At 42.7% G+C, this 25,799-nt stretch overlaps 1 protein-coding gene across 1 annotated transcript in view; it reads left to right on the top strand.

The window, feature by feature from the left end:
* The window catches only part of RAB2A (RAB2A, member RAS oncogene family), a 281,508-nt gene that overhangs the window by 222,855 nt on the left and 32,854 nt on the right, over positions 1 to 25,799 (top strand). Inside the window, exon 7 of the mRNA XM_085605560.1 lies at positions 21,855 to 21,923. Within this exon, the coding sequence (XP_085461686.1) occupies positions 21,855 to 21,923 (69 nt within the window). The remainder of the gene's footprint in view (positions 1 to 21,854; positions 21,924 to 25,799) is intronic.

The following is a 25,799-nucleotide window of genomic DNA, read 5'->3' as shown; positions in this document are numbered from 1 at the left end:
CGGAATACCAGTTGCATGACAGGGAGTACTTCCGGTATGTACAGGTTCGCCACGCGTTGTCTTCCGTGTTCCCGGAGGTCGCGTCCATCCCGGAGTGCTCCCCCTTGGAGGATAGAGTGCTAGATGGGCATGTACCGGATGGCACTATCTCATTGATCTATAAAAAGCTCATCAACGATCGCTCGGGACTGCTGGCCGCCCTCCGTGAGGCATGGGTCGCTGATGGATTGGAGCTGGACGACGAGGATTGGGTATCTGCGGTGGCCTCCCCGAAAGAGGTGGCCATACCGGCCCGCCTTCGTTTCGTCCAGCTCAAAATACTCCACAGGGTTTACGTTACGGGACCGGGCCTGATGCGCATGGGATACGCGGTGGATGGGATGTGTAAGCGTGGGTGTGGCATGTTAGGGACCTTCCTCCACATTTTGTGGGAATGTCCGGAGGTGACTCGATTCTGGCGTGGTGTGCATGAGGTGTTGAAAGCGGTCACGCATGTTGCGCTGCTCCCCGAGGCTAGGAGGTGTCTGCTGAATGTGTGGGAGCCGACTGATTATACGGTGACGCAAACGTGGTGGGTGACATTGGGATATATGGTGGCCAAGCGTGACATAGCACAATTGTGGGGCTCCCAGAGGTCACCCACGATTTCGGTATGGAAGGAAAATATGGATTGGTGTATGTTCCGAGAAAAGGTTGTGTATGTGGCGAGAGGTAAGCCTGGGAAATGGGTAAAGGTGTGGGGCCCCTGGAACTCCTACCGCGGCGGGATCTGTACCCCGCCACTGACGTCCGACCTGGCGGCGGCCCTGTCTCCCTAGTCTGCACATTCTCTTGATTCTGTGTTACCGTAACCACTTTGTTTCTGCCCCTGCCCTTCCCCCCCTCTTATTCTTGTAGGTTGGTAGAGCCCTCCCGAGGGGAGCACATACTGTTGCCTAGATTTTTGCCGCCTTGTGGGTTTGTTTCTCGTTTTTTCATTTAAAATGAAACCGCCATTTGGGATGTTTGGGCAATGTGGCCGCAAATGATTTTTTGATCTGTGGGACTTTTTACTGCTTGCTGCTTGTGTTTATGAATATGTTTCATGGTCTCACTGTCTACTAGCGGCCGGCCTGAAGGTTGTAGGCCCATACTTGTATATCTCTTGAAATCTGTAATAAAGGTTTCCAAAAAAAAAAGAAAGCTATCATTAAGGCGACACAACACTACTTTCAAGAGAATGTTCTATCGGTCCGCTCCCCAACTACCCTGTGGGAGGCCTACAAGACTGTTCTCAGAGGGCAAGCCATCGCCTCTATTACAGGTCATAAACGGGAAAAACAACAGGAACTGCATGCTATAGAGTTAGAACAACATAACGCTGATGCTCAACACACCAATAACCCAACACCGGCTACATCCCAGCATTTACGTCTTATGCAACAACAGCACAGGGAGTATCTTAGGGAAGCAACTAAGCTACGACTGATTGCCACACAGCATAGGATTTATGACATAGGTGACAAGGCCGGAAAACTTCTGGCATGGCTTGATAAAAGGGAGCAAGGGAAAAAATGGATAGCGCGACTTCGGATGAGGGAAGGCCAGGAGACGACTGACCCAGGGATGATAGCGCACTCTCTAGCGCAACACTTTCAGCAGGTATATACGTAATCCTCAGCGATGACTGTGGATGAGGCACTGTCTTACATAAAGGATATTGCTATGCCCAAACTCACCCCGGAGGCGGCCCTCACGCTGGAGGCTGATCTCACGGTTGAAGAGCTGCTGGTGGCGATCGGCTCACTGCAATCCGGGAAGGCGGTAGGACCAAATGGTATACCTATAGAACTCTATAAAACGGCAGCTGGGACCATTGCCCCACACCTGTTGCATTTGTATTCTGATAGTCTGCAGGTGGGTGAACTCCCGTTTTATCAACGATTAGCCACCATAATTGCGATTCCCAAAACCTGGAAAGCCCCCTGAAGAGTGGTACTTCGTATCGCCCAATATCTGCAATCAATGCAGAAGCAAAAATTATGGCGAAACTCCTTGCGATCAGACTGACACCACACTTGGCGACTCTGATACATACGGACCAGTCCGGTTTTATGCCGGACAAAAACACGGCTCTAAACCCGAGACGCCTGCACGGGGTGATGGCCCGTATCCCATACATTCAGGAACCAGCTGTCATACTTTCCCTGGACGCGCGAATGGCGTTCGATATGGTTGAACGGACCTTCCTATTCGCTATGCTTACTTATTTGGGCTTTGGCCCTAAATTCTGCGCATGGATACGTTTACTGTATACGAAACCGGTGGCACATGTTACAGCCAATGGTCATCTTTCCGGGAGTTTTCCACTAACACTGGGTACACGCCAAGGCTGCCCTCTGTCACCACTGCTTTTTGCCCTTGTGCTGGAGCCACTGGCTGCGTGGATTAGGTGGGAGCCGATGATCCGAGGACTTAGATGGGCGGAAGGATGGGAAGACCGCATCTCGGATGATGTATTACTTTATATGACCTCCCCTAGGCGCTCCATACTGGTACTCTTAAGTATATGTGAACTCTTTGGACGGGCATCTGGATACACCATAAACTGGTCCAAATCAATCATGTTTGTCCTGTATGGCCCACCACCTCCACTCCTAGTAGAATGCCCACTGCAGATCGCAGAAGACACGTTTAAATATTTGGGTATATACATAACACCCTATCCAGATAACTTCTTCAAACTTAACCTCGTGCCCCCCTTGGAACGTCTGAAAAGGGATGCGATGTGATGCATTGGGGAACATTACCACTGACACTGCTGGGAAAGGCTGCGCTTTTTAAAATGATGGCACTCTCTTGATTCCTGTACGCACTGGAAAATACCCAGTTTCCAGTGCCACCCAGCTACTTCAAAATGATAGCAGCTCAGGTCACTAGTCTACTGTGGGGCAACAAACCAGCACGCATTGCGCAGGGCAAGTTGGTTAAGGGCTGGTATGACGGAGGGATAGCACTCCCAAACATACAGTTATACTATTGGGCAGCTCAGTTAAAAGTAATTAAACAATGGATACATGCCCCACAAGCGGACCCTGCATTCAAAGCAAACAGATCAGGATTAGGAACAGAAGGTGTACTATCAGCCCTTTATAACAAGAAGCATGCCACCTCATTACTAGGGCCCACAAAACATACAGTTACCATATGGCATACAGCGCACCCCAAACTAGGCTGGCAGGGGGTTATAACACCACTCACTCCTCTTTGGGATGTGCACCGATTGGGAAGGCTTAGGAACTGTAAGGGGTTCGCTCAATGGGGCGCAATTGGCATATCTACAGTAGGTGACGTGGTGCAAAGGAAAAGTAATCATATTCGAACGTCTTAAACAGTATGAGCTGGTACCCACCGAAATCTTTCGATATATGCAGGTAAAACACGTGCTGCAGGCTGCCCTGACACCTGGCACTGAGGTCCCGGAGGCAAAACCCCTAGAGGACAGGCTGCTGACAGACTATATGCACAAACGGGCTACCTCTCTCACCTACCGAAAACTAATTAACAACTTGCCTGATCCTACTGTGACACTTAGGGAAAAATGGTCCCGCAATGTGGGAGAACTTGACAACACAGAATGGCAGGAGGCACTAGCTTCCCCGCGGGAGGTGGGAACACCTTCAAAACTTAGGTTGGTGCAGCTTACAATACTGCACCGAACCTACTACACTAGGCTCACTCTTTACAGGATAGGTACAACATCGCACCCGTATTGCCTAAGACGATGTGGGGAGGAGGGCACATTTTACCATACCCTGTGGCAGTGTCCAAAAGTCAGAGAATATTGGATTAAGGTGATGAGAACAATATCGCAGGCAGAGTAAGTGTCACTGGTGCCTGAGCCCAAGAGATGTTTGTTAAATGTTTGGGAGCCAAATGACCTTACTCGCACAGCACAGAATTAGGCCACGTTGGGGATAATGTTTGCAAAACGTACTATCGCACAAAAATGGGGCTCAGCAGAATTGCCAACACTCACCGCATGGTGTAAAGATATGGACACAGCTATGGTGGCTGAAAGAACAGCGTTTGTCAGTCGAGGCTCTCCTCGCAAGTGGAGCACGGTATGGGGGAACTGGAATAAATTCCGGGGATACATATGTGCACCACCAGGGATACAGGAGGAAGAGGGCACTGATGACGAAAATGAGGTTGGGGCAGGGGACTAAACTAAGGGGCGCTGATAATAACTATAATGGGGTGTTTGACGAGCCAATGTTAACGGAATGTTCAACACTGAAATGTAACATATATGTACGATGTTTAAACGATTTGTGCCTTGGTTATAATGAATATAATAAAAAAGAATTTTTTTTAAAAAAAGAAGTAAATGAAGAAACCAAGGTTTGGTCCAGGAGAAGAGAATTGTTGAAGTTCCATTTCCGTGGGGTACAGGGTTTCTGCAAAATGTCCAATTTCATAATGATGAGAGCGTGATCAGAAATTAAAATGGATCAATCTCTGCTGTCAATAATGACTGTGATAGGTTATGAGAAATGAAAAAATAATCTAGTCTAGATTGAGTATGGTGGGCTGGAGAGTAATAGGTATATTCTTTAGTGGTGGGGTTACATAGTCTCCAGGCATCAATGTGTTTGTATTGTTTGATAGATTGTACAAATGATTTATGGGCCTTATGGGAAACAAAGGAGACATTTGAATTACGGTCCAAAAAGAGGGTAATAAACTTGGTTATAATCACCTACCTATGAGTATGAAATTTTCATCAATAAAGTCTGCAAGATGCTGTGCTAAGAACGACCAGAAGGATGGATCACCAGCAGTGTGCGCATACACCTTTAACAAGGAGATTGGAACTTCATCAATCAGAAGCTTAGTAAACGACCAACGACCGTTTTCATCAGAACTTTGTGAAAATACTTTAACAGAAAGTGATTTCCGGCATAAAGTAAGAACCTCATTCCGTTTGCCATCGCCTGGTGAATAACAAACCAACCCAACCTCTTTTCAATTTCATGAATTCCTCTGCTGTTAGATGAGTTTCCTGTAAACACGCTATATCTGCACCAAGCTTGGCTAGGTGAGTCAAGACCCTTTGTCTCTTAATGGAAGAGTGGAGACCTTTCACATTCCCTGAAACAATATTTAAAGACCCATGTTAAAGAAAAGGCTGAGTGTGAAACAACTATTCATAGGAAACAAATAAATAAGATAATGTAAACCAGGAGATCGACCAACTAACTGTAATACGAATCAATATTATAAACAAAGTAGAGAAAAAAACGATAAATAGAATTCACATGTGACAAATGCAAAGTACAAAAAGGGAAAAAATTATACATATTATTGAGACAAGCAGAAAAAGAAAGGAGGATATCAAGGAGAAGATGAGAAATAAAAAATAGAAAAGGATGAGAAATAGAAAAAAGAGAAAATATGTAAAGGCAAGTTAGTGACGAGTGACAATGATTCGAGAAGAAAGGAATTATTGTTGAAAGTAAGAAGAAGAAAGAAAAGAAAAAAACTATACCTAGAGTGAATCCAGAACATAAAAAGGGTGGGGAGGGATGAGGCCACATGGAATGATGACACATCTGGACTCCACAAGGTGAGATGGCAAAACTTTGGGAAGATCAACCACAAAACATGGGGGAAGGACAATGTGAAGAGGAAACTTTAGGGGAGAAAAAAGTTGGTTAAAACAATTGCGACATTGTAGTGATATGAGCGACTGAGAAAACCTCATAAATGTAAACCTTTTAAAGACCAACATTAAATTACATTACATAAAACACATTAATATATAAACTATTGAGCAATCCATGAACTACACAAACATCCTCAACGGAGTAGATGTTTTGAGCTCGTATCTAAAATTCCTGCGAAGAGAAAGACATTTCCATCTTGTCAGGGCAGTGAAAGTTCAGGAAACGTTTGAGCTTGATCGGTCCTCATAAGTAACGGTACTGTTGTTGAAGGTTACTTTGAACAAGCAAGGGTGAAATAAGCCAAATTGTGCACCAATAGAACGCAAAGTAGGTCTCATGGACAGAAATTATTTTCTCCTGTCTGCTGTCGGCTTTGCATAATCCTTCAAGGAAAAAAAGTTGGTTTCCTGAAGATGAAATCTGTTTGAGAGATCGGACTGCAGCTAGTACATTGAGGAGATCTGTATACTCTAGAAAGTAGAGTATAACCCCTTGTGGTTTGCATTGAGCAGAAGGTGAAGAGTGTAGGGGGCCTAGCCGGTGCGCAAGTTGAATGTTCAAGACTGTAGTTTCCGGCAATATGAGCACCGTCGGCAAAAAGGATTTGAAAAAAGCTATAGGGTCAGACCCCTCTGAACCCTCCGGCAAGCCATAAATGTGTAAACTATTCCTCCTATTCCTGTTTTCAAGGTTTTCAATCTGCTTCTGGCAGGATGCAACCTGAGATTGAAGAGCTACCACTTGAGCGCAAGTTGAATTGAGTCCACACAGTGTTCTTCTGCAGTGAGTCTCTCTTCCATTTTCGCCCAACCATCAGTCAAGCCTTGTATCAATTTTCAGAATTGACTCATGGTAATATTTTTTGAAGAGAAACACTTTTCAAGAAATCCACCCTATATATTCAGATATATCTAGGGACGCAGTTCACCAAAATAGTACAATTTATTCTGGATACTGTTGACATTAAGACTCCTATAAAATATCTTTCCTGCATTACACCGCTTTGGGTGGAGAAATTTGCACTTGCTGGATGTGAAGAGTTTTTAATTGAAGTACACCAAGAAGGTCCAGGAAATCGTTTGGTGCTTTATGGCTGCAGTGTCTTAACGTGACCAATCAGTATTTGTTCTGTTTGTTAGATGGCTGTATTAGTGCTAATAATTAGTTCACAAAACTGCAAAAGGAGGAAAGCTCCATCCAAACAGATGATGCAAGGACTGGACTGGAAACCATAATCAGCCCTGCCAAAGATGTTTAAACTATCCTCACTCTGCAGTAGGCCGCATTTAAAGTGGACGATGGCAGCCCGTCAGATTGCATACTTTGCTTGTTCTCCACATGACTTGTTCTGTTCATGGATGTTCACATTCTTTGATATCCCAATTATACCATTTTATTATCTGATTTTCTAGACCGAAAAGCCTAAAACGTATTAATGACAATAATAACCAATATGGTTTAAGAGCTTGTGGAAAGACGTTTGAGGTAGTTGACAGTTCCATTTTCAATCTTTCTGCTTTAGATGAACATTTGTGAGGCCCTATCAGAATCGGCAAATATTGTGGCTTAGAAGTACAATTAGCTCTACTGTACAAGTCAGATGTTTGCCTTGGTCCGCACCTTGATGGGTGTTCCTGGTTGTGGATCTTAATAGAGAACAAATCAAGGGAATAACTAGAATTTTTGATTAAGGAATTTGTTACTCCTGCTATCTGCATCCCCCCTTCCTCAAGACACTTTGGATGCCAAACAGCTTCCCGTACATCATTCTGGTCCTTCCCTGTGTGAAGCCCAGAATCAGGTGATTTTCAGCACAGACTTTGTAATTCTTTAAGCATGCTGCAAAATTACTTTACCTTTTCCTTCTGTTGCCTTTTTTTTTTCCTAGTTGCATCTCTCGGCTACATGCTTCTGTGTACAGCTCCTGGTGAGATGCTGTTTGTGCTCTCAAGGGCTAACTAGCACAATTTGTGCTAGGGGCCTGGCCTTTCCATGCCTTAGTGGGCACTTGGTGATTTTTTTCTTCATTCAGTTTTTTAAAGGAGCTACTTCTTTAGGGGCACCTGCGTTTTCAACACAATCAAAGCCCCAGAGCCCCCGTGTTAGTAAGTAAAAGAGAGGGCTCCGATAAAAACCTTGTTTTCTGAAACCTGATGATTTAGGGGATTTGTTTTTCCCGGCAATTTGTTCCTCTAATCTTGACAACTCCGAGAGGTGAGTTGGCAGGTACTAGTTGATTTTCTAAGATAAGTAACTCATGACCATATCCCTTTCCTGGGCGCTTTTAAGCTCTAAATCTATTGGTGTATGTTCCAAGATGCAGATGCATAACAATTGATTGTTTGAGATGGCATCGCAGCCTAACCTTTAGCATGCTTGACATTTGTGATGACCAAGTGACACCATCAAAGCCAAGTGCTGCTAAATGCTTTGAAACTCGGATAACAAGTCATAAACCCCAGAAGACTCACTAAGCAGCAGTGGAACCTTGTAATAAGCACACAAGACCCCCAGTATCAAACTCCCTATCAGTTTCACCCTTGAGCACCCACATGATAAACCCCCATAAAATGTGGAGGGTAGCCCTCTGTGGTCAGAAGATCTCATTGTGATTGCAAGGTCATTCACTGTATCGGGGGTTGCAGGGTGTCTGTTGGCTCCAATGTTAGACTGCCACTCTCAATGTTTGAGGCCTGGTTGTGCAATCTTTGGTGGACATGTTCATGGTTCCTTCTCCTCATTCCCACATTTGGGTACCCCCATTTCATGATATGGGAGCTTTTGCTTCTCTCGACCTCTTGATGACAATTTGGAGCTCATTATCTCCGTGAATGTGTTTGCAAAGCCATTCGGTATTGCCCTGATAAGCTGATGTTAAATAATGTCACCACCTAAAGATGGAATCCATAGCTTACATTAAAACTATGAAATACAAAAACTAACATTTACATTTATTGGAAGAATTTGGATGCTTCATAGCAAGCAGATGTTCTTAAAACACTTATAGAAAACCTTCCTAGTGTTTAATGCACATCAAAGGATAGTATAATCTTGATTGCACAGGGAAAATGTACAGTTAGCTTTGAAATTCTGTAACTTGATGACATAGTTTATACACACTAGAATGACTAAGAAAATAAGGGATAACAAAGGTACATTGGCAAAGTTAAGTATTTGCTTGCCTGCCCTGACATTGAAGTGCACTTCTTTTTAGACAAACCTGCATATGTGATCAGGCAAAATGCTGTTGTTCACAGTGCAAGAGAGCCAGTGCCTGACTTGGGCTGACCCATTGCTTCTTGCTGTAGTGGGTAGAAGTAAAGTTAGGTCTGGGTGAAATTTTATTTGTGCCAGGGTAATTTCGCATTCCTCTTTTGAAGCCAAATTGCCAAAAATTACACAATTCTGCCCGTTTGCATGACCATGAGTAATTTGGCACAGAAATCCTAGAGCTGGAGCACAGAAAAAACAAACCTAGCGAGCGTTGGTGGCTGCTGCTGTTCATGCTCTTTCATTTAGCACTATCCTGTTAGCGCACAATACAACCGTATGTCCCTTTTGGACCCTAGAGTGCATTTTGCTCTAAGAAAATGGTGCTAAATGCTGGGTTACGCTCCTTGTATAATTCTGCACACTTGCGCAATTTTGCTTCAATTTCCCATAATTATTCTACAGCAAGTTATGCCCGCCCCCAAGTAAAATGTGAACGTTGAACATACCAGTGTATTAAGAGTGCCAAAGGCGCTAGTATGCATGTATGAATTATTTATGAATGTTCCTGATTGCAGGAGAGACCGGATAAGCGTGCATCTCAGATTTCCTGACTAAATACCAGTGGTTAAGTTGGAAAGTCTGCGTGCAGAAACTGGATGACAATGACTTTTGACATACAGGGGCAAGAGTATGCCCTAGAGCAGGAAATAATGTCCAAGCAAACATATTTCACTTCATTCTGTATAAACTAATGGTTTGGCTGGACCTCCAGGTAGGGTTTCCTCCTTCTACAGAATCATGAGTGTTAGAAGCACTACTCCAGTCCCTACTTCATTAAACTATCTGGCAATCCCTATTCAGCCAGACAACATAGATCCCCATTCAGCCAGACAGAGATTTGGGAGAGTTTGTTCCCAGTAAGGCAGACCTCTCACTCTCCCAGCCTCTGCTGTCAAAAGCGGAAAACACAGCTTGTGTTTTTTATCCGCTTTCCCTCCAGACTCCAGTTTGAAACTTCCTGGACTCCAGTTTGAAAAACAGTTCTGAGAATAGCACTTTATGTGATTGCTAAATTGATATTAATGCTCTGCTGGTGGACTGTAAAGAAAAGGTGTGACTGAACATGTGATGAACAGCATAAACTTTAGAGTTGTAGTTCTAGGAATGGAAGTTCACATTGCTGGGCTCCGCATTACTCGTCTTGGATTTTCTAGAAATGGTATAGACCACATCCTCATTTCACCTTGATAGAACTGCTTCTAGCTTTTAGTGATGAGAGCTCGCTAAGTTCCAGGTAGGGGCTGGCCTCCCTTACTCTCATTCCTCCAGCATCCTCAAAGCCTTTTCAAGGAGCAATTTTTCATCCTGGCAAAATGAATTCAGGTCCATACATGCGAATTTTCAAAAGAGTTATTCTAATTATCTTAGAAGACAACAAAATCATCAGAGTCTCTTCTTTACTGCTACTTCCTTTGAAGACGGGAAGAAAATAAGCTACTTTTGCACATTTGAAAAAGGACTATCCTAACCTGCATATAATTTATAAGCCTGGAGTTAACATCTATCTAGACCTCTATAGGGGTTTCTACACTTGGGTAAAGATTCAGGCTTCTATCTCCCGCATTTTCTCTCTCTGTCTTCGAATTCATACCAGGACCTGTGCTGGAGATTAGGAAACTTCTTAAAGTAGACTTTGCCAAAACAAAACTGATTGCCTGGTACCTGCTCTCTCTTTTGAAGAAAACCGAACTATATTTGCCAGAAAACCACTCGAGAACTGCTGTTCTAGCCCTTATACTCTTCAGTATGATGGTAATGGCCTGCTTCATGGCCTCTCAGATGCCACCCTCGCACTCCTTAGGGGCATCCTACCTACGGCAGCACATTACCCCCATCCTTATGCAATTCTATTTTCTGCACTTGCTGGCCCGCACCATTTTCAAAATCAGCTGCATTATTTACAAAGCTATTTCAACTACCACCGCTACTTATCTTAAAGACAAGCTCACCATCTCTGGTGGATCTCGGCACACCCTCAGCCAGGACCCCGTCAGACTGCAGATTAAGAAGTGTAAAAAAGAAGAAATAATACACAATGGGCCTTTTTCAGCCAGGATGTAGAATAACATCCCCATAGACTTCAGTACTGCCCCAACACTGCTGCTTCAACACTGCTCCAATTTAGGAGAGTTAAAGATGCACCTCTTTAAAAAGAAAAACACAATCATTGTGCATTAAGCATCCTCAATATATGCTACAGAAATACCACATATATATGCATATACATGCAGATAGGGACCAAGGAGCCTGCCGACGTGGAGGCATGCAACCTACAGACTGTGACTCGAAATCTTAATACCATTTTCAGGTATGACTACGAAAGCACATTCCGACAAACTAATCATTTAAGATCAACTCTAAGGCCCAGACTTTTTTTTCTCTTGCAGACAACTAGCTTTGTGCAGTTGATCCCACTAGTCTGTTTCCTACAATATTCTTGAGATTTTTAATAGTGATAATTAATTTCCTGTGCAAGATCCACCTGTTTAAGCTTTTTAAGGGTTTTCATCATCATGCTAACAGTGCGTTGTTTTCTCCACCTAATCCACCTATTTTCCTATTAGGATTGCCTATTGTGTCTGTTCTCCTGCCTTGAGACAGCAAACTCTTGGTCTTGTGTATCTCTCATGCTTGCACTAGCCCCCAGTCTTAGTACTAATACTTACTACCTAATTCCATGTTTTTACTTCATGTGAACTGTTCTTGATGCATCATTGGGCTGCTTCACTTGTCTCTCCATCTGACTGGTGCAGGCTACCTCAGGGCAAGAATTAGCTTCAGTGCCCCTTCAAGGTACCTTCGCTCAGCCAATGCTTTCTTGGCCAGAATCCCTAGGGTTTTACGTTCTAGGACTGGATGTAGGTCTTCCTCCTTCTTAGGGCCATTAACATGGATCGCGCTTACTTATGGGCTACTGCAGCTATCTCTCTGTTCAGAAAGAAATTGAAACCGTGGCTCTTCATTCAAGATTAACTGTTTTGGACTTTACTAGGCAGTGATGGCAGTTGTGCAGAGCGCCGGGACACTCCTTAGGGTAACAGTGCTCTACACATGTGTCCTTTCATTCATTCATTTATTGGGTTGGGCTTTTCTGTCCCCTGGCGACAGACCTTGGTTTGGTGGTTCCAGGAAGCCTTGCTCTTTTGGGCATATTTTGTCCCTAGCTGGCTTGAAGATGTGCAAGACCTAGCTTCATTTCACTTATTGCTGTCAGCACACAGATCCCATCAGCTCTTCCACCCATTCCATGGACTCCCAGGACTAAAGTTTAAAGGTTACTCTTGTGTAAGGCTGTGCTTACTCCTTTTCTTCTCCAAGATGGCTGAAGATCATCATTCTGCCACTCACCTGTATCTGCGATCTCTAGAGTAGACATTGTTATTCTTTTGAGACAACACCATTACATTGTTTTATGTGAACAAACAGAAGACGCAATATTGGAACGTGCAAATATCCCTCCTCTTACTACTGTCCCCTATCTTATTCCACAGAGTCTTGTACCAGTCTATATCAGAATTTTTAGCAGCAAAGTTCAGCTGACATGTGCCCATTAGAAGGATGGCCAAGTGTGGGACTCATTCATATCCGAGCTATTACACCAGTAGAGATTGGTTACAGAGTCTTACTTGTTACTGCAGCAAGGTTTAGAATACTCTCCCTGTAACTCCTATGCATGGAGCCATCCTGTCTTGAAGTTTAGGACAGCCCTTAAAACTTAGGGCTTGAGTTAGAGTTCAAGGGCTGAGTTCGTATTCAAGGGCTGAGTTAGAATTCGGCAGACTGGTTACTCAGCCACAAATGTGATGGGTATCCCGTCTGCAATATTACAAGTGCAGTATATCCTAAAGCTCGTGTAATATGACAGACGGATTATCTGTCACGTTTGTGACCGAGTAACCCTTCGGTCGAACTCTAAATCAGGCCCTTAGTTCACCTGTGAATTTGCAGCTGCGGTTCGGACTGTTTACCCTCAACGCTAAGATGCTTTGGTGATCGCTGCACTATAACAACATACCATTCCACTAGCTGGCCTTCTTGCTGTGAAGATGAGGTGGGCTAAAATCATCTATCAGCAGTTCATCTGACAAGTTCCTTTAATACTCCGGTGCATGTTTGCAACAGTCTTACATTTGATCGGCAAATAGAGAATTGGATATCCTACTATATCCTGCCCCCTAGCCATTTATTAGTCCATTTCATTGCATCAAGAGACTAGGTCAAATGCAGCTTGGTTCCTTAACGGCCAGGCACACTTTCCCCTTGGGGAATGTGTTCCTTCTGGACTGGGTGAACAGTTTCTGCATCACTTTGCTTCTTTCTCAAACATTCGCAAATGTATTTCTCCAGAGTGCTTTAGAAGTGTAGTTGTGCACACCTGGCCTTGGTTCTTTATGCAATGCTACCCTCAGGCAGGGCCCTTCACCCAGCCTTGTTCTGCCTTCCTTCAATCTCCGCATATGTCCAGTTGATTACTGGTGATCTAGTTTGTCATCTCGGACTGCCCAGGGACAGTTTCGAGTTCTAATAAGCATTCCAGGAACTTGATAGGAAGAGCCAGGACAGGAGTTAAATGGTTGTGATTTTGTCGCTGGATAAACGTGTCCCCTTGCTAATGCTTCATCTTTTGTTTCCAGCTGGACAGGAGCTCCAAGCCACTCACTATGCCAGATGTATTTTGTATTGTCTAATCACGTTAGTCGCTTTCGTGTCGTCCCTCTTTTAATTTTGCCTTGCGTTCACATCATCAGCTATGTGATTTATAAAAAAATGAGGGTTTCAACGGAAAATGAAGGTGAAATAGCTCGGTAGCGTAAAGTCTTTCCCCCAGAAATCAAACCAAGCAGCCGATGCTCGCGTGAATCAACCAAGTTTTACAGCGGAATGTTATTTGTCACCGTGCAAAAACTCCGTACCGCGTCTGAGACTGCGCTTATGCGAGGCGTTGCTGGTCCAGACCTCGAGTCTGACGAGGCCCTTGGAGGTTACTACCACGTGTCTCGTTAAATCTATGCCCTTAACTTTCCGTTCCATGGAGATGAAGGAAGGCTGAAAGTAAAGCAACCTCTCAAGGCTTTTTAAATGTAATTCTCACGGATGTTTGGAATCATTCGAGTAACTTATGGGGGCTTTTGGTTAACGCGGTAATAACCCGCTGATCTGCAGTAATAAACACCTTGTCCCTGGCCTCCGAGTTTATTGAGTGCAGGTTACAGTTAATACGCTGTAGACCACAAGCGCGCCCAGTTTATCATAGAATTATGGAAAATAATGTCCTATTACATGAAATGTGCACTTTATTGAAATATGGGATGCATTAGTTTAACCGGGCTGATGTTGGAGTCTGTTTCCCACTATGTTCTGTCAGCTCCGCGTCCAGTAGCATTAACATCTGGCGCTGTGTACTCGCCAGTGCCAAAACTTTCATCTTTTGCTGTCTTTCTCCACTAGAACGCGGTTAGAATTTTATTGTGTTTTGTAGGAGCAGGCACACCACAATAATTTTATGAAAGGAATTTATTGCCCACCTGTTTGTCTCGTGCTTCCTTTATTTCAAGTACTTGGACTCTAAAAAATGCAAGTGGAGGAGTCCTATTTAAAAGGGGCTTTATTATTCCTTATTCGAAAACCGTTTCAAAGTGAAATGTTACTTATTTTTCAGGTGCACATAAACCACAGCGATCATAATTGTAAGGCAGTGATAAGCTTCTTCAAGGTAGTGCATTCGCTGTAGATCCCTGCGTTCAAACCTGCACATCTTATGTTAAATTATCGGTAAAGCTAGCTGAATGAACTTTCTGTTCGCCCAAGGACGATATAATAAGACTTGTATTGATTGCATTTTTAACCCTTTGAACTTTGACAGCAAATGTTTTTTTGTTGTTTTTTTTTAACTATTACTTTTATCTACTGAAAGTTTACATTTTTAGGTCTTGCCTGCGGCAACTCATCTGCTGCTTCGCTCTTGCTTGCAAGAAGGATTGTATACAACAAGGAACTTGAAGCCCGCCCATTACTTACCATTCGTTAGCTTCATTGTCACTCTTATTTTTGGCCTAATAATTGGTCGGCGCATGCCGGCCTAACTTCTGCTTTTCTCACGAGCTTGGACCAAGCACAGACTTATTCATGTTGATTAGGGTCCTTCCACTGCTGGTGCTGTGATTGAGGTACTATTTTTCCTTTTTTCTTCATTCAGTCATGTTGCTTTTTTTTTAGGTCTCGCCTGACCCAGCGCATGCGCTGGTCTGGCGAGACATTTTGAGAGGGCTCCAAAAAGTGCTACCATAGCCAGCCTAGAGCTACAGTGCATGTGCGCAGGCGCACGCGCTGCGCTTTATCGCAATTACTTTCACTGCCGCACGGCCGCTTTGATGTTTGATCGCGATCACTTTAGCGACCGCTTGGCATAGCCAATAGGTCTAGCTTTTGGGACCTTATAAGTATTTAGTTATGCAACTGTTGCATCGCTAAACACTTGTAAGGTCCCAAAGGCGAGGCCTATTGGCTATGCCGATGCTTGTTATTTACTTCTTCCCATCGTGTTGTGTTTTCCCAGCCCTCCTGCCCTGTGGCGGATCTCAGAGCACCCCACCGGGGGCCAGGGGGCAATATATAATGATCCACCAGGGGCAGAATGAACAATAATTGGGCAGGGGGGCGTGTGACCCCCATCCCCAAACGTTAATATGCCCCAGGGACCCCCATCCCCCAAGGCAGATATTCAAAATAAAAGGGGGAGGGCACAGCCTCCTTCCCTAAGCCCAAATGAGCCCTGGGGACTATATCCCCTGGAGGCACAGAATTTCATTTTAGGGTTTAGGGGAGGGACTGGCACATGCCCCCATCGAGCCCAAATGGGCTCCAGGACCAATTGCTGTGTAGAGGGAGGTGGGCACACAGCCCCCCTCCCAGAGCCTTACATGCCCCTGGGCACCTGATACCCTGGGGCTGGCTCATTAACTGTGTCCAGGGGAGCCCACCCCCAGTCCACAGTACTCTTCCCTGCCTGCAGGACCACACGTAGGGAAAGAAGTGTGCTCCCACCCAGTGGGAGCTTTGAAAATGCGCTGAAGGATGTTCACTGTGGAAGTTGGCTGCCTGCAGGAGGGATTGGACACGGGCCCAGAGGCCAACCCAACTTTGCACGGCCAAATGCTGTGTGCTGCAGCCAACCCCCTGCTGTGCACTGCCTTTGGTGATGGTCACACACACCCAACTGCCAAGACACACACAGTGTAGTCATTTTTATTCACCATATGCATGGCCACCAGATATATAGGCATGTCACATATTGACACATATGTACCCAGGCAAAAGGCTAAAAAGGGTAATTTATCTACACCCAGTTGCAAAAGCACCAGTCAATGTGCAATGTAATCCATCTCCCATTAAGGGCCCAGCCAATGGCTCACTTGTAATATTATTTAAGGCCCTGCCCCATCTGCTATTAGCCACAGTGCACTGCTGGCCTGATCAGAATGTGGGATATAGATAAAGCACACCTGAGGCAGACATGCGGTCCTTATTCCTCCTAAACCATCTTTGGAAAAATGCATTAGCAAAGCCAATGGATCTAGCCGACGGGAGATCTACTGACTGTCAATATTTTGTTCAACCGTGTTCCATAGCAACATAGCTGCAGTGCATCATGGCTGAAAGTAAAGAAAAAAAACTAGAGGCCACGGCTTGCGCCAACCTCGTCATAGCGTTTTTAAAATTTATTTTCAACCGTGTTGCAGTGCAGCCACACTTCTGTAGAACATGGCTAAACAAAATATTGACTAAGTCCAAAGCTCTCCCATTGACAAGACCTATTGGCCTTGCCAATTTTGTTATTGCATGATACCAAAACCAATGAGCGGGGAGGGGGTGCAGCTATGTAGGAAATGCACTCAGTTTCCCCGAACCAATGTACATAAATACAAAGTGGAGGGTGTCTCCCAAAACAAGCTGTCACTATGCCCTGCTCCTTAGTGCTCACCAGCCAATGGTTTATGTTCTTGCATCTTAACAAGTTTTCTAATACTGTAATTCTGACCTTCAGGACTTTTACCTTTCTTTTTGTATGTTCCTAGAACCAATGTACATTGTTGTATTTGCGTTCGATGAATATAATAATGAGACTGCAAAGCGCTCATAGAACATGTAAGGCATGTTATTTCTTGCAAGAGTTATATTGTGCTTAAGAAAGTTGGCAGGTGAACCCCTTCACTCAAGCTCCACTTCTGTTTGTTTTTTTTGTTTCTTATTTAACCCCACAGCACTGTGCATGCTGTGAGTTATAGGCAGGGCCACTGGAATTATGTGGCATGGGGAAGGTCAAGTTATGCAGCAGGGTTGGGTAAACTTAGCTGCAAACAAGGCAAATTATGCGGCACATTTATTCATAGTATTACTTCATTATTTTGTTAATTTTAAGCTTGTTAACTGTCTCGGCATTATTTATACCTCATTAGTAGCAGTATAACACCCAAATATAGCAATAAGCAACAGCAAGGTGGCCAATCAACCTTTGCAAAGGGCCTTCCACTGCACAGCAACACTTGTCGCTGTATTTTTACCAACTTTTGAACCGTTCGAGGTAGAACAATTTTTGTGTGAAAATCTGCAAATTATGTGGCAGATGATTTATTATGTGGCAAATGCCTCAAATCTACAATTATGAGAAAATCGCCGCGGCTGCACAATTGCATAATTCCAATGGTTATAGGCCCATACCTATAATTGGAAAGGTGTCCAGACTCCAAAGTGCCTTTTGGCTAAAAAAGTGACATTAAAGACTTGTCCAGTTGGCTAATGACTTCGATTTGTTTCTTAGAACCTTTTTTAGACTGTTTTGCCTACTTTTTGCATGCCACTGAAAACAATGGACAACCCCCAAATTTGCTGTGATAAATATAATTAAACTACATTTTCAGTGTGTCCATCTTAAAGCACGAACCATGTTTGATAGCGTTTTCGCTTCTAATAAGATAACAATTGAAAAAAGCAAACCTTTATTTTGGATTATGCAGATCCTTTAATTAATAGCCCTGGCACGCTGTCATTGGTTGATTGCCTTTCTTATGATATTTGCTTGTGGGCTGCATGTACTTTACGTTTTTAGGCGCCCACATGCCTGGCGTGTGTGCGCTCTGAGCGCTGTTCTGTTCTAGCAGTAGAGATGGGGCCTCGCGGTTCGTCCGCGGAGTTTAGTGTAATTAAAGAAGACAGAGAGGAGGCGCCAACACTTCATAGGCCTTTGTCTGTGCCAAGTTGTTAAGTGCCTGTTTACAGTAAGTTATCATAACATATTTTCAGGGCAGCGTGGCTCTGTTTAATGTTTTACTTAATGTGAGAAAGTGACTACCCCATAAGGAGACCCAGCTGGGTGAATTTATGAAGCTTGTGACCATGGTTCTCAATTAGCGCGGTTTGTTAGATCGTTGCGATAATTGGTATGTTAATCGAAAACGGAGATGAAATTTTTTCTTTTGTGAAATTGAAATCTTCATTCGGAGGAATGTGAATCAATTCATTGCTGGCTGCGAGCCAGTTCCGCCTCCCTCCTCTCTTCCCGAACTCTTAACAAACGTTTGGGAGAAAAAAATCCGCTCTCGCATCCTAAGTGCCTTGTGAATCTGCAATGATTAATTCTTCTCATTATTTTGCTGCAAATTCTCATGACCCTCTATGATGACTCGATCACCCACTTAGAGTTTATGCATATTCATATATTCTGCAGCCTGCCGCAGTCATTCACGCCTGCCTTCATGGCGGCGGTATGAGCTTGGCGCAGTAATTGAGCTGCAGTAGACTGATTACTCAGGGGAGCTGTAAGGCCTTTAAAGGTGAAAACATATCAGTCCTGTTAATTAGGAAACAAAGCTCTGGTGGCAAGTTCAGCAGTCAAATGCTCGCCGCGTGGAAATGAGGAAAGGTATGATTTGTTCCTCCCTCTGCCCTCTGTTTACTTTCTTAGATTTGATCTACAGCCCCTTCGCCCTGCTCAGGCCTTCTTGAAGTCCAGCAGCTTGCTGTAGGCATTTGCAAAGATTGTATTTCAGTGTGATAAGTAGTTAACGCATGCTTTCAGAAGCCAGTTCTTGTCCCCACAATCAATCATACCGCTTTTTAAGCATTTGATCCCATTATAGAATTTTGATTTGAAAAGCAGTGGTGTTCCACGTGTTTATAATCGAGACTTCTGAGATTTTTTAAAATGTTCTATTAAGATATTTTTCCCAGAGGGGAATGCTTAAAATTATATGTAGGATAAAATTACTTAAAGAGTAGGTTCTAAAGATGTTGCAAGTGATGAAGCCGATAAACTGCTGAATCCTTACTAGACACATACAACGATCTTGACACTTTTTGAAAGACAAAAGGACAAACACGCACAATTGGTCCTCAAAATACATTGAAGGGTCTTGAGAAATAGAGCATGAAAATACTTAGTTACTGCATCTTAAAAGCATGCAGAAGAGTGTGTAGACTAGCTACAAATGTTAGTTTAAATTAACGTAGGTTCATGTTTACTAAGTTTCATGGTATTCTTTTAACATGAAAATAGAATTGTAAAGGTAAATGACTCAGACTTTACAAAATTAATTGACTGTTTTTTCCAAGCGTTCTCACTCGTACATGAGAACTGTTTGATACCATTTTTGCTGCTGTAAAAACATCTGCTTGAGAAACTGTCCTTTCGACTTCACTCATGTGCCTTTGGCTAAAGGATCCTTATTTAAGAGTAATTCCCTCCGGATGGCCTGACAGTTATGTAATTTGCACCAACTAAAATTCTACAAAATGTGTCTTCTTTATGCTGCATGACAATCATTCTGTATGAAATGACCGATGGACTGAGTGGTCTGACCAGATAAGGTGATCTAGGAGGTGTCACCCTGGAACTCGGGAAGTTATATTCCATGTTGGATTAATGATAAGGACGCCTTTTTTCGCCATTCCATTTTGCTATTCTGTGCCATTTCTTGTGGACAGACAGACATCACTCGTTTCTTGTGGACTCTACTGACTACTACTGACTTTACTTCGTCTGACGCATATACTGTATGCAATACTCGCGGACTCTTCTTCCCCATGGCAGAATACCTCTAGAGCTAATAGGGTCCATGTCCCTTTCTGAACTTTCTTTTTGAACTCTGGAAATTGATGGCCCTAAAGATATGAATTTAATTATTCTGCATTAATACATTTAAATGCCTAGTATTGATGTATTTACTTTTATTAAATTATTGATAAAAATCTAACCATCCTTAAATCCTGTTCCTCTGTGACTCGTCTCCAATAACTAATTGTGCATACCAATATAGTATTAATAAGGGATGGGAATTCTAATAGAGAGATTTCTGGGCAAAAGATTCTGTTACTATTTTATGTAGCTCTAACTGAATTATTGGTTCGTATGATCCTAGCCCGACTGCATTTCTTCAGTGGATTTGGTCTAGCAGTAGTGATCTTGTATTTGTATAGCATAGGCTTGAGGGTTATATATATGAACCTAATCACAAGTTTGTAGGTCAGTTGCCCAATTCCTGGTCCTCATTGGACAACTGAGTGGGATCACCTATATCCAACCTCTCATGGCACCTTTAAAAAATTCATCGGAGGACCAAATGAATGCCTCTGAGGTGTAGTGCCAGAAAATATCAAGAAGTATAGTAAATGGGCCCTTATCACTACAGCATAAGTCAGCTAAATGTCTGTGACCATATAAAGGAACAAGGTCAGAGGCCAAGTACCTTTAACAGGTCCTGGAATTCTGAGGCGACTTGCAGCAGCCTTTCTGTATTAACGTGATTAATGTTATTTCTTCTGCATCGAGTTGGGTGAGTGGCAGGATAAGAAAATATCTGGGATCTGAGGAATGGTTTGCCGAAGGCATTTAGAGATGGAATTGTATAAAAGATGCCCCTAAAGTCACTGGTGTTTTGCTGGTCTTCCACACTCCTGAATTCCTCCTTCTACTCTCCATGCTATCTCTACTTGACAGCAGGGAATTGTAAGGTACATGCTCCCTGCCCTGGATTCCTCAGACCTCTTTCATCCCACCAGTCTAGCTTCTGGAATGGTACAAAATGGGCACCATGGCGAAGACATTGTGTGCTCGATGCGAAAGCGATTTCCCTCCTCAGTCGGCCAGCTTCATTGTAAGCTGCCTGATAACATTGAGCCTGGTACTTCTGCTCCTCAGCCCTGCGGAATGCTGAGTTATGGGTGTGCCAAGGGTTACTCGGGCCACTTTCAGTCTTCCCTTTAATCTCTATGTGAAACGCCACCCAGTGGTAGGGATGAGATTCGAAGTGAAGTGTGGGAAGAGAGTGAAGGCTTGCAGTGTGACATTAATAAGCACTTGTAATACTTTTTTACAAGCTCTTATGTTATTTTTTTGATGTTAGAATGCGCTTGTAATAAGAAAATAATATACAGATATTATATGGAGTTTACATTTTTCCACGCTTTCTTAAGCATAGATGGGAATTACAAACATTACCATTTTTATGGCTACTGCTTTCGTATTACTGTGTAAATCCTGTCTGTGTTGACTGGCTAATGTTCCCTTTTGCGCCAATACTTATTCATCAAGATGTGAACAAAATGGCTTTCTTGAATTGTCAGAGCCTCTGTCTAGTTTGTTCGAAAATGGAAATATGTGACTAAGAAGTATTCTTAAGACATTTGGTACTGGAAATTATTTAAAAAATGCTCGACTTCAGTAAGATGAAAACATTATAAGCTGTTTTCGATGGCAGAATAGGTTAACATGAAATGCCAACTGAATTTGAACTTTGTAGTTTTACTTTTTGGCATGACTTATTATTTTTTACATGCTATGTATTTTTTATTGCTTAACGTTTTACTTTTTACCCCTAGGCATTCATTAACACAGCAAAGGAAATCTTTGAGAAAATACAGGAAGGTGTCTTTGATATTAATAATGAGGTAATATTTTATTTGTTTTTCGTCCTAGTTTTGTCACTTTAATTGTTGTGTAATAGCGGTATTGCAATATGGAGTGTAATATCACAAAATGTGGAGTTTTAATCTAGTGAAATGACTGGTTATTCGTTATAAAATTATAAAACTGTCATGCATTCTTACCAAAAATCCCATCAAACTAATCTTTACTCAATTTGTTTCCTATTCCACTTCCCATTGCAGGGGTGTGGTATTTTATAAAATATCTACTTGTCCATGGGGCAGTTTGCTTCATAAATCTATTTGTCCTGTAACAAAATCCACTTGTACCTTTAGTGCTATGTAATGCGGTGACAAATTATGGCAGCATTCTCATTATATAAGAGCTCTGGAATAGCCTCTCTGATTATGCCAGGGCTCCTTCCATAGTAGGGTTTGAATACTGGCAATTCCCTTATGTTGCCACATTTCAGCAGATCTACATACTATCGCTGAAGGTAAGCATCAGTTCCAGGGTTGGAATGCCCTTTTGAGTCTGTGCAAACCTACTAATTTGCATATTTTAAGGGTTTTTACCAACTCTTCTCTTATCTTTTCCCATACTGAGAAAGCTTGGAAATTTACTCCTGACAATGGCAGACATAAAACTTCTTTCAGGGTTGGGGAGAAAATCGTTGGAGGGAAAGTGAACTTGCAAACACAGATTTTCTCATGAGCACATCTACACCTGCATATTAGCTCATGCTAAAATAGGGTTCACAAATATTTTCTAGGAGTGTTATTTCTTGGCCTACTTCTGTAAAGTCTTGTGAATTTATGAAAGTCGTATATCTGCACCTAATGCAAGGACATGAGTGCACTTTTGAGACTTTATTTAATAATTGGGCCCCTGATTAGGTCTGGCGTTAACCATGACACTTTGTGTTTTATTAAAATTCTGTCTCTCTCTCTTTCTGTCGGCTAGCTTCACTGTGAGTGACAGCATTCTGTTCTTTCACAAGGAGCATAATCAACACATAGTCGTTTTGTTCGGCGCCAGGAACTACTGTTGCAATGTGTGCTTTTTGAGACCAAAACAATTTTTGCTTTTGCCAATGTTTGTTATAATGAGGGCCCGGTAGCTCCCACACCAATGAGGTTTTACAGAAAATATGCCAAATTAAGTCACGCATTGACAAAACCAAAAGGCTGACCAACAATTTCAGACCTATTGGCTTTACCAATGCTTGTTTATTTTTGTTTTGCATAATCTTATTAAAACTGGTTTACACTGATTTCCCATTATGAATATTTTTGGGAAACACTAGCATACATCAACACATTTTACTAAATGATGCTGCAGGAAAATGGTACCTAAAATGTTATAGTAGTTTAGCGAAATATTTTTGCATTTTTTTTTGGTGAACATTTTATTTTTAAAGCAAAGAATAATCAATCTTGCTTTCAAGCTTCTGCATATATTTGCATCTAATCAGAGAGCATTCTGGGAGCAGTATGCATAGCCTCATATTGCTAAATATTGAAAACGTGTGTACACGTTTTTATACTGGATCCACTGTCAGTAGTACAGTCTGAATTTACAACATGTTCTTAGATCACTCACCCTAATAATAAAGGTTTTGCATTAATGAACCATAAATACAAGTTTGAACAGCATTAACACATGGACACAAATATTACCTTAACTGCAGGCAAACCCTTTCCCTGATCCATAATGTGGTACTGTAAAATGGCAGTCAAATGGTTTGTGATGTAGGGGGTTGGGCCTACTTGTCCCAAGGACAAAATACACATGGAAACTTGTTGCCCTTGACCCCAAACAATATGTCCCGGGCGTCAGGCTATAGGAATTCCACATCCCTTCCATTGGATGATACAATCTTAATACCAAATCAAACGTCCATCTAATCATAATTAGGGCTCCCGGTTTTATGGCATTTATTTTTTTAGCATTTCCGTCTGTATTTAGCCATATTTATTTTTTGCGTGCTTTTTCTATATTTATCCATATTTATTTTGTGTTTTGCGGATAAATGAAGTTGTAAAACTGTACATTTTCATATTTATTTAACTGATAGATGTGCACCCCTACTTTGATCTGTTTTAGCTATTTCAGCTGCCAAATATCAAATAACAAAACATCCACTTAGCATTATACCACAAATGTATGTTGACACAATTAGTTGACTAATTTTATGTTATGTAGCTCTTCAGGCAGACAATTTATAAAACTAAAATCTATGTTTTTGTCAGTTCTTGCCATAAATGTGTTGCAAACATGCCTTTTTAGGTACAAGTCTCATGGTGATCCCCACATATCACCATTTTTCCAAGTATCTATATTTTTGATTTAGAGCTGTGATAGGGCATATTATTTGCTAGATTCTCAACTTAGTAGCCTGGTTCAGCCACCTCAGCATCTTAATTTGAGCTTTCAATTTAAAGGGGTCGTACATATAGCCAGGAAGTGTCATGCAAGTTAGTTCGACCAGTGGAAGTGATAATGATTTGGTTTCCAGGCTGGAAAATACATTAAATTATTTTTCTACCACTTGCCTTCCCTTGGCTGGTTAGTGGGTGTGCCTTGGAGGGTTGCATAATTGCAGCAGCACGTTACATATTCAGACTTTGTTAGTATTTCCCCAAATCTGTGCAACGACTGCTTTGTCTTGGGTGTAGTTTTCTTTTAATCAGGTAAGTTCTCTGTTTTATGGGACATAGCACGGATCCTGTTATTACCAAGGTCCTGTCTTCTCCCTTTGGTGACCCTGGTCATGAACACCGTAGACAAAAAAATATTACTTTGTGTAAGGGAATCTCTCAGTACTCTAATGCCCATGGCGCAAGTTCACACTTTATTTATTAAAAAAAAAAAAACAGGGTGTATGTAGGGAGATTTGCGTTGCTCATGTGAAAGCAGTGGAGGCCTAGCATAGGATCGGATTTTGTGTGACACTTAGTCTGTTGATGATGGATACTACCGCCATCTGTTTAAAAGCAAATCGCCACCCAAAAGTTTTATTTACAGAAAGGAACATTTATACCACAACTTTAGCGATTCTGAGACAATTGGTATTAGTAATTGATCAATATTTCAACACTGCCTCAAAGCGCAAGGACCGCATGCCCATTAGTGCCAGCGGTGATAATCTGCAGCTTTAAGAGCGAAAAAAAGAAGCAATTGAAAGCCTCTGAATTTGGGGTAACATGAATATCGGATGTGGTAGTGCAGTGAACAATTTCTGGTATTACTCTGAATTGGGTTGTTTAGGGAGTAGAGAGAGGAATGGCCCGCATGTTCGAGAGAATAGAGCCCAACCATGGAAATGCCTGTTAGTAAATGCTAGGTCTCTGGTCAAGCATAGTCTGGAATGCAGTCTGTTCATGGAACAGCACCAGATCAAACTTGCCTTTATTACTGAGGCCTGGACAAACAACTCCTCAGGCCCCGATATTGTGAAGGCCCTCCCGGTAAATTTCCTCTGCTTCACGTTGGACCGTCCGTCAGGAAGGGGGGGTGGGCTTGCGGTGATCTATCAAAACAGCCTGGGTCCCTTATTTTCCATAGCCTCCAACAATGCGTGTGAGGCCCTATCGATCATCGCTCGCCTCTCTCCCCATAATACGTTTAAAGCACTTCTGATCTACCGTCCCCCTGGTCCCAGATGCACGTTTTTAGAGGCACTTGGTACTTTGGTAGAGGATGGACTTTGTGCCCACTCGTTCACCGTCATGGGTGATTTTAACTTCTATCTGGAGGATCTATCCGATCCAGACACTATGCAACTTACGGAATTTATGGCTGTAGGAGGGTTGGAACAGAGGGTGGCAGGACCTTCGCATACTGCAGGGCACACTCTGGATGGCATTTTTACTAACAATCCTGACCTGGATATCGTA

The sequence above is a fragment of the Triturus cristatus genome, chromosome 5_1 (assembly GCF_964204655.1).
Source record: "Triturus cristatus chromosome 5_1, aTriCri1.1, whole genome shotgun sequence".
NCBI lineage: Eukaryota > Metazoa > Chordata > Amphibia > Caudata > Salamandridae > Triturus > Triturus cristatus.
This window is presented reverse-complemented; position numbering and strand designations above follow the sequence as displayed.